This window comes from Neophocaena asiaeorientalis, unplaced genomic scaffold, assembly GCF_003031525.2.
Source record: "Neophocaena asiaeorientalis asiaeorientalis breed wild unplaced genomic scaffold, Neophocaena_asiaeorientalis_V1.1 scaffold390, whole genome shotgun sequence".
Lineage (NCBI taxonomy): Eukaryota > Metazoa > Chordata > Mammalia > Artiodactyla > Phocoenidae > Neophocaena > Neophocaena asiaeorientalis.
In genome coordinates, this window is record NW_020173699.1 from 137,740 (window position 1) to 155,121 (window position 17,382).

The following is a 17,382-nucleotide window of genomic DNA, read 5'->3' on the forward strand; positions in this document are numbered from 1 at the left end:
AAAGCTGAGAGAGTTCAGCACCACAAAACCAGCTTTACAACACATGCTAAAGAAACTTCTCTAAGCAAGAAACACAAAAGAGGGAAAAGACTTACAATACCGAGCCCAAAGCAATTAAGAAAATGGGAATAGGAACATACATATCGATATTTACCTTAAATGTAAGTGGACTAAATGCTCCATGGACTTAATTGATAATTATAGGACATTCCATCCAAAAAGAGCAGAATGTATATTTTTCTCAACTGATTATGGAACATTCTCCAGGATAGATCATATCTTGGGTCAGAAATCAAGCCTTGGCAAATTTAAGAAAATTGAAAACATATCAAGTATCATTTCTGTCCACGACGCTATGAGACTAGATATCAATTACAGGAAAAGATCTGGAAAAAATACAAACACAAGAATCAGGAAAAAATAGAAAATATGAACAGAACAATCACAAGCACTGAAATTGAAACTGTGATTAAAAATCTTCCAACAAACAAAAGCTCAGGACCAGATGGCTTCACAGGCAAATTCTATCAAACATTTAGAGAAGAGCTAACACCTATCTTTCTCAAGCTCACCCAAACTATATCAGAGGGAGGAACACTCTCAAACTCTTTCTACGAGGCCACCATGACCTTGATACCAAAACCAGACAAGGAAGTCACAAAGAAAGAAAACTATAGGCCAATATCACTGATGAACATAGATGCAAAAATCCTCAACAAAATACTAGTAAACAGAATCCAACAGCACATTAAAAGGATCATACACCATGATCCAGTGGGGTTTATTGCAGGAATGCAAAGATTCCTCAATATATGCAAATCAATTAATGTGATATACAATATTATCAAATTGAAAGAGAAAAACCATATGATCATCTCAATAGATGCAGAGAAAGCTTTCGACAAAATTCAACACCCATTTATGATAAAAACCCTCCAGAAAGTAGCCATAGAGGAAACTATCCTGAACATAATGAAGGGCATATATTACAAACCCACAGAAAATATCATCCTCAATGGTGAAAAACTGAAAGCATTTCCAGTAAGATCAGGAACAAGACAAGGTTGCCCACTCTCAGCACTCTTATTCAACATAGTTTTGGAAGTTTTAGCCACAGCAATCAGAGAAGAAAAGGAAATACAAAGGAAACCATAAACAAGACCAAAAGACAACCCTAGAATGGGAGAAAATATTTACCAATGAAGAAACTGACAAAGGATTAATCTCCAAAATTCATAAGCAGCTCAATAACAGGAAAACAAACAACCCAATCCAAAAATGGGCAGAAGACCTAAATAGACATTTCTCCAAAGAAGATATACAGACTGCCAACAAACACATGAAAGAATGCTCAACATCATTAATCATTAGAGAAATGCAAATCAAAACTACAATGAGATACCTTCTCACACCAGTCCGAATGGCCATCATCAAAAAAATCTAGAAACAAGAAGTGCTGGAGAGGGTGTGGAGAAAAGGGAACCCTCTTGTACTGCTGGTGGGAATGTGAATTGGTACAGCCACTATGGAAAACAGTATGGAGGTTCCTTAAAAAACTACAAATAGAACTACCATATGACCCAGAAATCCCATTACTGGGCATATACCCTGAGAAAACCATAATTCAAAAATAGTCATGTACCTAAATGTTCATTGCAGCTCTACGTACAATAGCCCAGAGATGGAAACAACCTAAGTGTCCATCATCAGATGAATGGATAAAGAAGATGTGGCACATATATACGATGTAATATTACTCAGCCATAAAATGAAACAAAATTGAGATATTTGTAATGAGGTGGATAGACCTAGAGTCTGTCATACAGAGTGAGGTATGTCAGAAGGAGAAAGACAAATACCGTATGCTAACACACATATATGGAATTTTAGAAAAAAATGTCATGAAGAACCTAGGGGTAAGACAGGAATAAAGACACAGACCTACTAGAGAACGGACTTGAGGATATGGGGAGGGGGAAGGGTGGGCTGTGAGAAAGCGAGAGAGAGGCATGGACATATATACACTACCAAATGTAAGGTAGATACCTAGTGGGAAGCAATCGCATGGCACAGGGAAATCAGCTAGGTGCTTTGTGACCACCTGGAGGGGTGGGATAGGGAGAGTGGGAGGGAGGGAGATGCAAGAAGGGTGGGATAGGGGGAGTGGGAGGGAGGGAGATGCAAGAGGGAAAAGATATGGGAACATATTTATATGTATAACTGATTCACTGTTATAAAGCAGAAACTAACACACGATTGTAAAGCAATTATACTGTAATAAAGATGTAAAAAAAAAACAAAAAGAAACCAGGGAATGAATGTGCAGGTAACAATTCACCATAATGCATATTTTACATTAATTCATAAAATATGTAGCAAGTGTCAATGTGATATATTCATATATATGAATATATATGCATATATTCATATGCAAGTATAAATATTATTATATGGTTGTTAACTGAAGCAGAGTTTAACCTCAACATGCATTTTCCATAATTTTACCTTTATTCTGTGAGAATGAGAATAAGTTCTGTACCTGCTCATGCTCATGGGAAATCAAGTCTATGCATTGAGATTTAAACAATCCAAACTCATTAAGAGGAGGTTGGGGAGGGTTTACACAAAGTCTAGTTTAAATACTGAAAACTGAAATAAATTTTTAGAAACCATGAAAAAAATATATACAAGAAACATTTAAAAAGGACCTAGAAGAACGAAAGAGCAAGCAAACAGTGATGAACAACACAATAAATGAAATTAAAATTTCTCTATAAGGAATCAATAGCAGAAAAACTGAGGCAGAAGAACGGAAAAAGGACCTGGAACATAAAATAGTGGAAATGACCACTGCAGAGCAGGATAAAGAAAAAAGAATGAAAAGAATTGAGGACAGATTCAGAGACTTCTGGGACAACATTAAATGCACCAACATTCGAATTATAGGGGTCCCAAAAGAAGAAGAGAGAAAAAAAGGCACTGAGAAAATATTTGAAGAGATTATACTGGAAAAATTCCCTAATATGGGAAAGGAAATAGTCAATCAAGTCCACAAGCACAGAGAGTCCCATACAGGATAAATCCAATGTGAAACACATCAAGACACATATTAGTCAAACTATCAAAAATTAAATACAAAAAGAATTAAATGCAGCAAGGGAAAAGCAACAAATAACATACAAGGGATGCCCATATGGTTAACATCTGATCTTTCAGCAGAAACTCTGCAAGCCCGAAGGGAGTGGCAGGACATATTTAAAGTGATGAAAGAAAAAAACCTACAACCAAGATTACTCTCCCCAGCAAGGATCTCATTCAGATTCAACAGGAAATTAAAACCTTACAGACAAGCAAAAGTTAAGAGAATTCAGCACCACCAAACCAGCTTTACAACAAATGCTAAAGGAACATCTCTAGGCAGGAAACACAAGAGAAGGAGAAGACCTACAAAAACAAACACAAAACAATTAAGAAAATGTTAATAGAAACATATATATCGATAATTACCTTAAACGTAAATGGGTTAAATAATCCAACCAAAAGACACACACTGGCTGAATGGATACAAAGAAAAGACGTGTGCATATGCTGTCTACAAGAGACCTACTTCAGACTTAGGGACAAATATAGACTGAAAATGAGGGGATGGAAAAAGATAATCCATGCAAATGGAAATCAAAAGAAACAATGTGAAACACCATATTAAAATATTGAAGGATAAAAACCATATGATCATCTCAATAGATGCAAAAAAGTTTTTGACAAAATTCAACAACATTTAAGATAAAAATCCTCCAGAAAGTAGTCAGAGAGGGAACTTACCTCAACATAATAAAGGCCATATATGACAAACCCACAGCCAACATCGTTCTCAATGGTGAAAAACTGAAACCATTTCCACTAAGATCAGGAACAAGACAAGGTTTCCCACTTTCACCACTGTTATTCAACATAGTTTTGGAAGTTTTAGCCACAGAAATCAGACAAGAAAAGAAATAAAATAAATTCAAATCGGAAAAGAAGAAGTAAAGCTGTTACTCTTTGCAGATGACATGATACTATACATAGACAGTCCTAAAGACTCTACCAGAAAACCACTAGAGCTAATCAATGAATTTGCTAAAGTAGCAGGATACAGAATTAATGCACAGAAATCTCTTGCATTCCTATACACTAATGATGAAAAATCTGAAAACAAGACGAAAAGACAGCCCTCAGAATGGGCGAATATATTTGCAAATGAAGCAACTGACCAAGAATTAATCTCCTAAATATACAGGCAGCTCATGAAGCTCAATATGAAAAAAACAAAAAACCCAATCCAAAAATGGGCAGAAGACCTAAATAGACATTTCTGCAAAGAAGATATACAGATTGCCAACAAACACATGAAAGGATGCTCAACATCACTAATCCTTAGAGAAATGCAAATCAAAACTACAATGAAGTATCACCTCACACCAGTCAGAATGGCCATCATCAACAAATCTACAAACAATAAATGCTGGAGAGGAAACCAGCAAGGAACACTCTTGCACTGTTGGTGGGAATGTAAATTGATACAGCCACTATGGAGAACAGTATTGAGGTTCCTTAAAAATCTAAAAGTAGAACTACCATACGACCCAGCAATTCCACTACTGGGCATATACCCTGAGAAAACCATAATTCAAAAAGAGTCATGGACCACAATGTTCATTGCAGCTCTATTTACAATAGCCAGGACATGGAAACAACCTAAGTGTCCATCGACAGATGAATGGATAAAGAAGATGTGGCACATGTATACAATGCAATATTACTGAGCCATAAAAAGATATGAAATTGAGTTATTTGTAGTGAGGTGGTTGGACCTAGAGACTGTCATACAGAGTGAAGTAAGTCAGAAAAAAAAAACAAATACCATATGCTAACACATATATATGGAATCTAAAAAAAAAAAGGGTCTTAAGAACCTAGGGTTAGGACAGGAATAAAGATGCAGACGTAGAGAATGGATTTGACGACACAGGGAGGGGGAAGGGTAAGCTAGGACGAAGTCAGAGAATAGCATTGACGTATATACACTATCAAATGTCAATTAGATAGCTAGTGGGAAGCTGCCCCATAGCACAGGGAGATCAGCTCGGTGCTTTGTGACCACCTAGAGGGGTGGGATAGGGAGGGTTGGAGGGAGACACAAGAGGGAGGGGATATAAGTCTACATATAGCTGATTCACTTTGCTATATAGAAGAAACTACCAGAACATTTTAAAGGAATGATACTCCAATAAAGACATTTAAAAAAAAAGATTTTAGGACAACTATATTTACATCTTCCATGTAATCTCCATATAATCGTGTCTTTTCCTGCAGGTTACATTTTGAAAATCTTGCAGCTTTGGTAATTAGCGAATTCTCAACTAGATGTGTGGTCTTCCTGTATCCATTTGTGACTGGTCGGCTTCTGTGATGCTGGTCCAATAAATTCTCCACCATGGGTAAATAAATTAATTCCTTCTGCTTCTCACTCCAAAATAAGATATGTATATTTATGTAGATGGAAGGAGCTCACTGCAATCAATCTTAGAGTGAATCTGAGAATGCCTGCTATCTTTTTCAGGCTCCCCCCTTGCTATTCCATTACCACTCAACCCTGCCTATGGTGCCCTAAGTTAAATGCAGAATATGGTATACAACCTATAAAGTTAGAACTTCCTAAGTAATTTCCTCTGGGTTTGATGAACATTCATCCTGCCATTTTTGACATTAAAATCTAGAAGCTTACTTTTATTTGCATAAATGTGTTCCTTTAATTTCATCTTAAAGTTGGAGGTTCATACATAAAATCAACTTTGTATGGTACACTGATATTACTTCAAAATTAGTAGTCAGTAAATGGATAATTACAAATCCATTTATCTCATTGGAGTTAATTAACATATTAGCCAAAAAAGAATAATAAGATATAGATTTTGTTATCTTTTTTTAAATTTTATTTCTTCAGTTAGGAGTTTTCTTAAAATGAAATTGGCATATCACAAAATTCTTCTGGAGGCCTTCAAAGTCTTTGTAAATATGAACACGTGCCAGTTGTAACTGACAAAAAATTATAATCTTATGTATATATATATGATCAGGTAAGAGATAATGAATTAAATGCATATGGCATATTAGTGGAAAAACTAAATATCAGTGGTCTCAGAATTTTTACTTTCAACCTAATTCTTAAATAATTTTTTCTGAAAATATTTAATAAATTTTGCTCTCATTTGAATATTTATTCCAGTAAAATGAAGATTCACATATTCTACCTTTTTTCTGTCTCTTTTTAATGATTCCAGTAAGGTGCTTCTTTAATGACTCAACAACATGCCCTTCATTTTTTATATTCCGAACAAATGGGTGATGAAGCATGTTTGCAGAAGTAGGACGAAATAAGAAATTTTTTATCATGCACTTTTCCATGAAATTATGGAACTTGCGGGACCTAAAAGAAATGAGTCAAAGAGATAAAAGAGCATTCTCAGGCCTGCCACACCTCCTCCCACCTCCACCCACATGCCACTCTGAAGGTTGTATTTTTGAAGAGAGTTGTCTCTAGCTATTAATAGTCTTTTCAATAGCCAAATACTCTGCAGCTTGACAATATACATTACACAGCAATGCCATTCAAACCTCTGAAGAGGCCAGAGTCAATGGCATTTTCTACCCAAATAATAGTAGAAACTTCAATGAGTTCGGAAGTATGTACATGATAAAAAGTCAAGTGGTGTGAAGGCAATTAAGTGGTTGATGTGATTTATATAGACCATGAGACTAGATTGGTCATCCCACAGTAGTCATACTTTGAAGCCTGAGTGTTTCACTTGACTATATGCACTTTAAGCTGTAAAGGTGCCAATGTAATGATCCAGAAAAGGGTGTTAATAGTACCATGACTAATTAATCTTATAAAATGGCCCACAGAAACAGATGTGACCAGAAAGCCTGAATCTGTGGGAAGGGTTAAATTTAATCACAAGGAAGAATGTCTGCAATCAAATCATAGTAACCACTTCTACCAGGAAAGCAATAAATACTAAGAACAAGCAAGAGCTTCAGGTACTAGATCAAAAAGCTTCAGGAAGAAAGATTCCCAAGTTTAGTTGGGCTGTAGCACGCTGAGAGAACAAGTCCTCTTTTCTAGGTCTTTGGATGTTTAGTTTAATGGGTCAAACGACTGGGCTATATATCACAATCACTGACTGCCTATCTGGGCTCAGTGAGAAACTTCTCAAATGGCTTCCATTAGTCCATCCCATTACTGAAGAAATAACTGAATATGTCACTAAATGCCAGGACAGTAATGTCATCACAATATACTATGGAGAGTATTATTTCTGATTGGCTAGCTAGCTCTTAATGAACACTAGTCATTTAGACTCCCTTACTTAAGGTATTGGTTTTTAGGAATATTGTCCAATAAGGATGTTGAAGCAGGACTGACCAAATGAATTCTGCTACATAAAAATATCAGGTTAATGTGTTTAAGAGATTAAGTCATTCATCTTTACCATCCGCTGGATTTGACTTTGGGAGCAGATTCTCGCAAAATAACGAATAGGGCTTCCAAAGGCTGAAGGTTACACAGGGCTGCAAAGTAAAATAGATAAGCTTAGAATGAGTAATAAGGGTAGCTACAGAACACACTTCTTATTCCAGAGGGGATTCTCACTATTCTTTCACATATCATGCTGAATAGATACTAAGGAATAGATACAAAAGAATGTAGTTAGAGGAAAGCTGATTTTAACACAAACAGTCCATTATATAAGATCCTAAAGCTTCACTATTGCCAGGTGTGACAAATAATAATAAATTACACTAGATAAAAATTTTGAAATGTGTGATTGATAATTTATATCTAGAGAAGTAAACAATACAGGTGGAGACAAGCACTCTTCTGTGTTTTTGTACTGCAGGTATCTACAGTTGTAAAATTGGAATATGTAATTATAGGCTGAAAAAGTCAACCAGACTAATAACTATTTGCAATAATATATAAACAATGATTTAGTAGTCTAAAAAGAGGAGAATAATCTGTTTTGGAAGCTGACAGTCCTAGGAAAAGAAGTAGATAGAGTAACTATTAAGAACACACCCTCTAGAGTAAGATCATCTGTGTTCAAATCCTAATTCTACCTTTGTGACCTTGGGCAAATTACTTAACCTCTCTGTGCCTTGGTTTCTTCATCTTATAAACAGGAAATATATCAAGAATTCCTTCAAAGAGTTGCTATGAGGATTAAATGGCAACCTACATATAAAAGTGTCTGGCACAGAGTAAGCACTTAATAAATATTAGCTATTGATATTATAAGATTTTAACTATCTGGCACCTCAATTCTGTGCCAAATTACTAGATTTTCATTCTCTTTTTTTAGACACACAGCCATACAAAGAAAAGCCTATTCCAATATGTGGTATATAATTTCATTACCTCATTGGCTTGGGAATTCTGGGATTTTCCGTAAGTGTTTAAATATGTGTCTCACTTCACTTATTTCCTCTTGTGTTTTGATTAAAGAAAACAGGCAGTGCAATAATTCCCCCAAAGGAAAGCCATAGTGTAAATTTCATCTAACACTAGAAGTGTGCCATTCATCTGAGGACATTTTGATATTAATAACTCTTTAGAGGCATCCTTCCTCTCCCAAAATACATCTCCAGAGAAATTACAATGTCGAACTGGCCTCTCATAGTAGTAGAAAGAAACTCCCCAGGGTAATTTCATTAGAGTAATATAAAGGCAATTGTTCAAAGGTCAAACTTTTGTTTCAATTACATGGGTAAAAATTAATAGAAGGTGCAGGTATATAATTGAGGGCAAAATTAGCCCCCAGCTCAAAACATCCGGATAGTATTTGATTCTCTTCATTCCTTTACTGTGTCCAATCAATCACCAGAATCTGTCCTTTAAACATATTGTAAGTAAATTTTTACAATATTAAGCAGTTGTCATTTATTAACATCTGAGCATCTCAGTTAACTAACAACATCTTCAGTGTCAAGAGTTAGGGCATAGGCTGGGTAAGTTTTCATGAAAGGAAAGGAGAAGTCCACAAATGAATGAGGCATAGGGTGGGTACAAGAACTATGTCAAACAGCAGTTGTGGAGGTTTCCTATATTGTTTAATTTTAGGAATTCCAGTTAATGTCCCCTTCACCCCATATATCCTAATGTTGCCTAAATTTTCACCATTAGAGGCTCATTCCTTTGAAGTAGTAAATCTACTTTAAAAATACATATCTTGATAGATTAGAAACATTAAACTGGGTGTAGTTTGAATTATTTTAAATAACGTGGTTTAACACCTACAATATGTTGAGATCCAAAGGAATCTTCTGAATACTGAAGAAATGGGTCTCCTGATGGGACAGGGGTAAAGACACTCAGGTAAAGATTGATCTGGGGTGTAAGGGAAGGACACTACAAGGAATAGAAGTAGGACTATAAACAAGCATGTCTGATAGTATTACAAACAATTTCTACTACACCATGGAGTAAACTGTCAATCCAGTCCTGCTTCTCCAGGCAACGATTCACTTTTCTACAAAAAACAAAGAAACTAAGAACTACACATATTCAATATTAATTGAGCTATGATATTCTGGTGTTTCAATAACTACTAGCAATGTTCTGGCCTTGGTTTAAAGGACTGCACATCAAATTTGAATTTCTATCCAGAATCCAAGGACTTAAAGTCCTGATGTGCAAGGGTCCTGATTCTCTCTCCTCTGAGAGTCCCTACAGCACCCTTTTAGTGAGAAGGTATTCTCTATTTCTTTTTACTTCCCTGGGAGAGACTCACCAAAGGCAGAAGGGGATTTTGTTATTTGGAACTCAGAGGTAATTATCACATAACTGTCACTTTGGAAGGCCATCCTTTCTGAGATGATAAATATCACAACCTGGGGGATTTCTGTATTTAAATTGATGACAGCCATTCCCATCCAAAATTAATACTCCAGGCAATAAAGAAGACTGATGAAAGACAAATGTTTTAGCAGTATGGCTATTTCAAGTTGTTCATGACTAAAGTTGCACCATTCCAATGACTACTTATCCAGGCATGCTGGTCCTATTTTCTACTGTGAGTTAAGAATCTCCTGGTCCTCAGCTATCTTTTGCAAAAAGTTGCCATTTGTGTATTCTGTGAAGAACTCCCTCTCTGTATTTCTTCTGTGAGTTGCTCATTACACCTCTTTTCTCCAATGATTTATTATTTTAGAATAAAAAAGTGAAACCAAAAAACGTGAATCAAAAAGTACAAATCTGCAAAATGTAGAAAGCTAGTCTTTTTGGAAAGACAATAGAAATAATATACTACTTGATGCAGTCATTCATCCTAACCAAATACATGCATCAATATTCATGAAATACAATATGTGTATTTAAAGAGAGCAAGAGAGGAGGAGGAAGAGGAAGAGTGGAGGAGCTCAATATAATTTAAGCATGTTTCATAAAGAGAAATAATCATGAGATAATGAGGAATAATATGTACCTTCCCAGTTTCATCTCAATTATATATATGTGGAGTAAACAATTTTTCCATCATTTAAAAACTCACCCAATATAGGTACTTTGTAGTTTTTTGGGCACTAACAGAGACGCAGCAGTGACCTGATCTCCACATCTGGCTCAGCTTTAATCCAAGCCCGTTCTATGATATGTGATATTCCAAGGAACACCAGGAATTCTTAACAATTATGTTACCACTATTTCTACTCCCATTAGCCTTGAAACACAGTGATAATATAGTAGATACTGTGCAGATGAAGCAGGTAGGGACATGGGAACCTACAAGATCTGCTTGGAGAGGGAGAAGCAAAGCAATTCCAACCCCTGCCCCCTGACACACACACACTCCAGGCACTTCTCTCACTTCTCATCAATACTAGGAATGTATTTATTATTTATATCCTTGGATTTAGGTATTGAGGACAACAAATATGCTCTGCTTATGGGGTCATACATTAGATGGTTATTAATCATTTATACACAAGTTCACATTCTATTTTCACTTTCCTATCAGAAAACAGTGTCCTGAGAGAACAGAATGCTGACAGGTCATTTAAATGATGGGAAGGAGGGGGAAACAAGAGGAAATGAAGCCTTCTGAACAATTAGGGGCAATGAAGTGGCTGATAGGAGCAAGGAAGGCACCAATGATGAGCTAGACTGACTCCAAAGGAAAATAAAAAACTTACTTCTCAATGTTGTTGAGGATTGGCTCAATTAAAAGGAACTACTGGGGGATTTTCTCAACAGTCACAGTCTGAAGTAGTAGCAGTGTATAACTATAAATGTTTGGGAACCTAAATATTCCACCAGTGAATATGTACTGAATGCCTTTATATTCTGTTTGGTTAGGACTATCAGGACCAAACGTTATTGAGGCTAAATTGAAACAACACTCAATCATCCTAAAATAAGATATCTTAAGAGAGAAAAATACAAACTCTTCTTATAGACATATCTGGCCATTCTGACTGCAGTGTTTGGTAAGCAGGAAAAGGCCACCATTTATAGTTTGGCACATAGTGTGGCACCTTTGTAGCCAGTACAAGCTAGCTAGTACAAGTGACAGATTTGTACAACATGTTTCCCTAACTTTGAACAAACAACAAATATTTTTACTCACGAGGAGCCCCTTCAGCCATTTCAATAGCAGTGATTCCCACGGACCACACATCACTCTGCAAAAGAAAAGATGATCAAAAAAAAGTCACTTAAAAATGGGAAACTGATAGTATTTAGAATCTCAAAACAATCTTTGGCTGAGGGGAGATGTCAATGCTACAGCCATTTTATGGGTTTTCTATAATGGGGCTTCATTATAGACTGATGTTATAGGAAGATCTTATTTGACCCTGTGACCAGCCAGTACTACACTACATAACCAGTTGACATGGGATGGGATTCAATGTGAAGAAAATTCATCTTGGATGTATTGCTATTGTTACCTTAACTGAAATAACAGAAGGAATTTGTTGTAAAGAAGTCCTATCACATACTACTAGCTGTAAAGAAGTTGGATCTTAGGTAAATGATTTAACTCTTTGCATCTCAATTTCATCCTATGTAGAGATGATAATGGTATACACATCATAGAACTAGTATAAGTATTAAATGAAATACTATATATAAGCACTTCAGCAGTTCCTTGAATATAGTATATTGAAGATAGAATTATTATAATTCTAGGAAATTATATTCTAGGAGGCTCTAGGAAATGACCCTCACTACTATTAACTGTACTTTGGTTTTTAGAATGTGGAAAGGGCACAGGGCTAGAGGTGCACTGTTTGGCTTAATGACTCCTAAGCAAGTTAACTGAATTGTTAAAACACCTGTTTATAGATGTCTTAGCTTCAAAGGGTTGTTGTGATGGTTTAAGTTTTCTTTAAGTTACATGGGACTAAAAATTAAAGACATATAATTAAAATGGGTGAAAGTCCTTGGAAGACTGCCAAAAATTGTACAGCTATAAAACATTATTTTTTTACAGCAAGCCACTTAAAGAACATTACACTTCCATTGTCTCCATAGCTCCTAATAGTACTGGGCTATAATAAGCTCTCATCAGGTCTGCTTGCAGATCAAGCAGGGGGCATTTAAGGGAAAGGGAAAAGAGATGAAACTTGAATTAATCAACTTCAAGTATTGAGTCCTAGGTCCCATACAACGAAACCACAATGAATTGTTTGGATGACTTATGATGTGGAGAGTGAGTGTGGTTTTTCCAGTCTATAGCAAATGGAGAGTTTTCTTTCCACACCAGCTTTTTGAAATGTGTACATAGATGTATATTGTCCAAATTGCAGCTTCAGTGGAAAATTTAATAAATAGCATGAATTGTTACTTAATTTGTCTATTCCACTGATTTTCTGTGGTTTGGAGGTGAACCATGCCAAGGATTTTCTCCATTACTCTTAGTAATCAAATTATTATTTTTTTCTCTCTGGAGCTAAGTTACTGGGGATTAATAATTGGCTTTACATTTATTCATTTTTAAGTTTACAAAGCACTCTGTCCCTGGAAGTTAAATTTCCATATAAAGCCACATAATATAATATTTTTACCAAGAAGTTGCAAGCAATATGAACTAGACATTCTTCCTCAAATACGGATAACTCCCAATGGTCTACTTTGTCTATATTCTTAGAAAATATTATTTTTATGCACATCATTAAACCACATATAGGAACAGTGTCTAGCATTTCTTATTAGAGTCTATGTGAAAGAAGGAGCTGCCTGCTTTTTACAGGGAAATCAGCTTGATGCTTTCTGATGACCTAGAGGGGTAGGATAGGGAGGGTGGGAGGGAGGCTCAAGAGGGAGGTGATATGGGGTTATATGTATACATATAGCTGATTCACTTTGTTGTACAGCAGAAACTAACACAACATTGTAAGCAATTATACTCCAATAAAGATATAAAAAAGAATACATTAAAAGAATCATAAAAAGGGAACTGCCTGCTTTTTATTCTTTTATTTCATAAATTAAAATAAAAAGTCAAAAGTCCTTTCCAAAATTTGATTCCTACTATCTGAATCCTTACACTTACTCTGTAATCATAGGAGCGTCTGGGGTCCTCGTCACAGTCAATCACCTCAGGTGCCATCCAGTATGGTGTCCCAATGAAGCTATTTCTCCTCCCATTAGTTCTGCTCACCTGGGCACTCACTCCAAAATCCACTGCAAAATTCATTTGTCAAAATAATTAATCAGTAACAAAAAGGTCAATAAATTATTGCTTTAACTTGGAAAGCCAATACAAAAGCCACAATGGATAACAGATTTTCATTCCAGCCCAGCAAACTTTACCATGAAGTCTACTCCAGGAACACTGGGAAATAGGCTTTTGCTGGTATTTATGTTGGAAAGAGAATCAGCAGTGCTATTATAAATCTACAGTAGGTTTGGCTGAATGTTTACCATGAATATTAAAAATAAAGTTCCATCAGTACACCCTGAACCTCTGAAGTGATAACATATGTAGTATTTGGACCTGCCACCAAGATGGAGGAAGACCAGCACTATAAGCAACATCTAAGAAATCTAAAACTTATTAGTACTTTATTAGGAAGTCTCATTTATGATATTAGAAAGCCCTACCACACTGATAAAGAAAAAGGAATTTATGATAAAATTTAGTTTAAGTTCTTCTACAGATCTTCTGAATCAGATGCAAATATTTACTGCAGTATCCATATCTTAGCTTAGACTATAAAAGATCAGTCTTCTATTCATCTGTGGGATATATTATATGAAAATATTTAGTATGGTATCCTCAGAAACAGACAGAAAAAAGGCTAAAGTAGACTGGGGTTATTTAGTCCAGAAAAATAAGACAGGGATGAAAAATGAAGTAGATTTCCTAATTTAGAATGGTTTCCAGGAATCTAGAGGATGGCTAACAACCTTGACTGAAAAGTAGTTTAAAGAACTTGGGAAAGGAAAAGAAAATTTTTAAAGTTAAGAGTTTAAGGCAGTGTTAAAGGAAGGACTAAGAAGAACAATAACAACAAAATGTCCATAATATATGAAAATCATCATTGGGTGTTGCACGATCTCATTAGCTAGATATTTTATTGAGAATAGGTTACATCAGAGCTCAGCATTTTCACTATCCCTGAGGGCCAACGTTAAGGGCCAAGAAATACCTATGAAGGCCATAAACTGATATATGACATTCAGAGAAGAAAATGAAAGGAGAAAAGACTGGAAGAAACAGTGATGAATGGAAGAAAAGGGAAAAAAGAAAAGCTGAAGTTAAAAGTAGAGATGAGACCCCAGCAGTGGCATCATTCACCTTTTCTTTAAAGACCTAGGTACCAGAATATGAGGATTATTGATCAATTGCAATTGCAACAGAATCACTGTCCAGTCTCTTTCCTTTCTGTTACTCCCTTTGGCTGTCATTGAGTTTGGTTTCTGCAACTTTCTCCTTATAACATGTTGTTTAAAAATATGCTGGGATCTAAGAAATCTAAAACCAAATGTATAAGGATTATGTATGTAATAAGCCTGATTAAATTTTACTCTAGTGCTAAAAGGTCTCTCCTACAGAGTCAAGTACATGATCTTTAGTGCATGGACTTTGTGACAGGTTTTTCAGTGGCTTTTCACGTATTTACAATTTCTCTTCTGTGTTGCAAATGGTAGGGCTGGCCAGCAACTTGACCCAGATATATGGTAGTGCTGCCACATGTGAACAGAGTAGCTGTGTGACATACTATCTACCCTGCACACTTGAATGTGAGATCCAAATGACTCTCATGAATTTTAACACAGTGTCTTAAAATTCTGTTTCTAGCTTTGTAGCTTGTAGACACAAAATACACAGTACATTTTCTTGAAATTACTTTTCACTTATTTTAAGAACAATTATTGCCTCATGCTTCTTCCAGAAATATTCAGTGAAAAGCATTCTCAGTGAATGAACAAACTCTCTTCTTTAGTTATATTTATTTAGCAGAAAAATGGGAATGATTTTAAAGTCATGCTAGAGACATGGTAGGCAAGAATTGATATAATTAAAAAGTAATGCAGGGTTTGATACCAGTGATTTTATGTTCTATTGTATATATCAGTGAGGTCATCTGCATTACATAGTACTGACATTATTCATATGGTATTATTTAAAAACAAATCAACAATATTTATTTTAAACCTTAAAAGGTGTAATATATTGTCCCCTGTGTGCCTGTGAGACATTATGTGTAGTTTTTCAAATAAATTATGCCATTCTGAACCCTGGAATAGAAAGCCAGGAACTTTTTGGTATTTTGATTTCTAATTCTCAATTTGATTTGGATATTACTGGAGCATTATTTCTAACTGATATCAGTTCTTTAAATATTTGAGGGGAAATTCCAATGAAGCAATTTGTGCTTAAGTCATTTAAAAGTTCTTTGATTTTCTTTGGAAAATATGGCTCTGTGATGTGGAAGAATTGTCTTTTTGTTTAATCCTTGTCCATGGCGCAGAAACTTGCACATGGTAAATACTCAATTCAATTGTTAAAATAAATGTAATAGCTGAATCTATTAGAGGGTTAAGCAATGATCAAAATGTAAAAATCCTATTATACTTGAAAAGTTGTTTTTATCTACATGATTTCAGAGAAGCAGTTAAGTGCATCTTTCTCTTGTCCCAACCTCCCTTCCCAAACAAATTTTCAAACTTTGACTTGTTTTGCAGGCAGGGAAGACACGGCCTAAATAAGTAGAGGGGATTGTTAGTGACATGATAGAAAACACAGTAATCTTAAAGGATTTTTCTCTATTAAGATATTTTGGGCCTCACTTAAAGTATTACAAGAATAAACTTACCTAGTTTTACTTCAGCATTATGAGTCAGTAGCACATTCTGACCTTTGATGTCCCGGTGAATTACACGGTGTGCATGAAGATGAGCTAAGCCCTGCATATATATACATATATATATATATATATACACATTTATATTAAAAAGCAACATCAGTATATATTTTTCTCTTTTTCTGGTACTCTTCTTAGTATTTTTGAAAAAACTTTTGGTAAGAAAAATGGCCCAGATTTGCATTTTTCAGACAAAATTCTTTCTTTAGGCTGGAATTGCTACAACCAGTTTCCAGAAATACTACTTTTGGCTATAAGGAAAGGAAAATAAATCAGGACACCCATGAAAGAAAAAAAAGACCAAAAATTAATGTTTGTATACATTGGGCCATTTACCGTCCTTTCTAGCCTCCATTTTTCCAACGAACCATATGAGTAAAGACCTGGATATCTTAAATATCATAGCTCGCATTGTTTTACTCTATTCCTCATCCAACCATTTGTTTAGTCCAAAATATTTTCTAGTCAACCTTGTAGGCTGAGAATTTGGGGGAATATGGAAATTCATTTTAAAGCATTTGCCATTTGTATTGGCTTACCATGCTGTCTCCAGACCATTCACCACTAAAACTAACCCTTGACCTGGCTAACCCATGCCCTGGCTTCAGTGAGATTGCTCTAGATACGAACTGGGGATTAATAACAGAACTAACAGTAAAAACAGCTAATATTTATTGGGTCCTTATTCTTGGCCAAGCACTTTGCTAAGTGCTTTACGTGGAGTAAATTACTAAGTCCTTATAGCAACCCTTTAAGGAAGGTGCTAATACCACCCCAAATTACAGATGAAGAAAATGAGATTTGGAGAAATTAAGTAATTGGCTCAAGGACACACAACTAATACATGATGAACCAGAATTTAAACTCAGTCCAGAGTTTGCACTCTTAATATTTACACTATTACCACAAGTGAATCCAATTAAGATGACAGGAAAGACATTCTAATCTTTTATCAGTGGTGCTGTTCAG

The 17,382-nt window shown here is 35.5% G+C and overlaps 1 protein-coding gene across 2 annotated transcripts in view; it reads right to left on the bottom strand.

Annotated features, from left to right (window-relative positions):
- Positions 1-17,382, bottom strand: part of NRK (Nik related kinase) — a 154,848-nt gene that overhangs the window by 51,057 nt on the left and 86,409 nt on the right. For both annotated transcript variants that reach the window (XM_024750551.1, XM_024750550.1), the window contains exons 7-11: positions 16,366-16,456; positions 13,596-13,726; positions 11,667-11,721; positions 7,536-7,614; positions 6,294-6,469 (exon numbers count right to left, since the gene is read on the bottom strand). In XM_024750551.1, the coding sequence (XP_024606319.1) occupies positions 6,294-6,469; positions 7,536-7,614; positions 11,667-11,721; positions 13,596-13,726; positions 16,366-16,456 (532 nt within the window). The remainder of the gene's footprint in view (positions 1-6,293; positions 6,470-7,535; positions 7,615-11,666; positions 11,722-13,595; positions 13,727-16,365; positions 16,457-17,382) is intronic.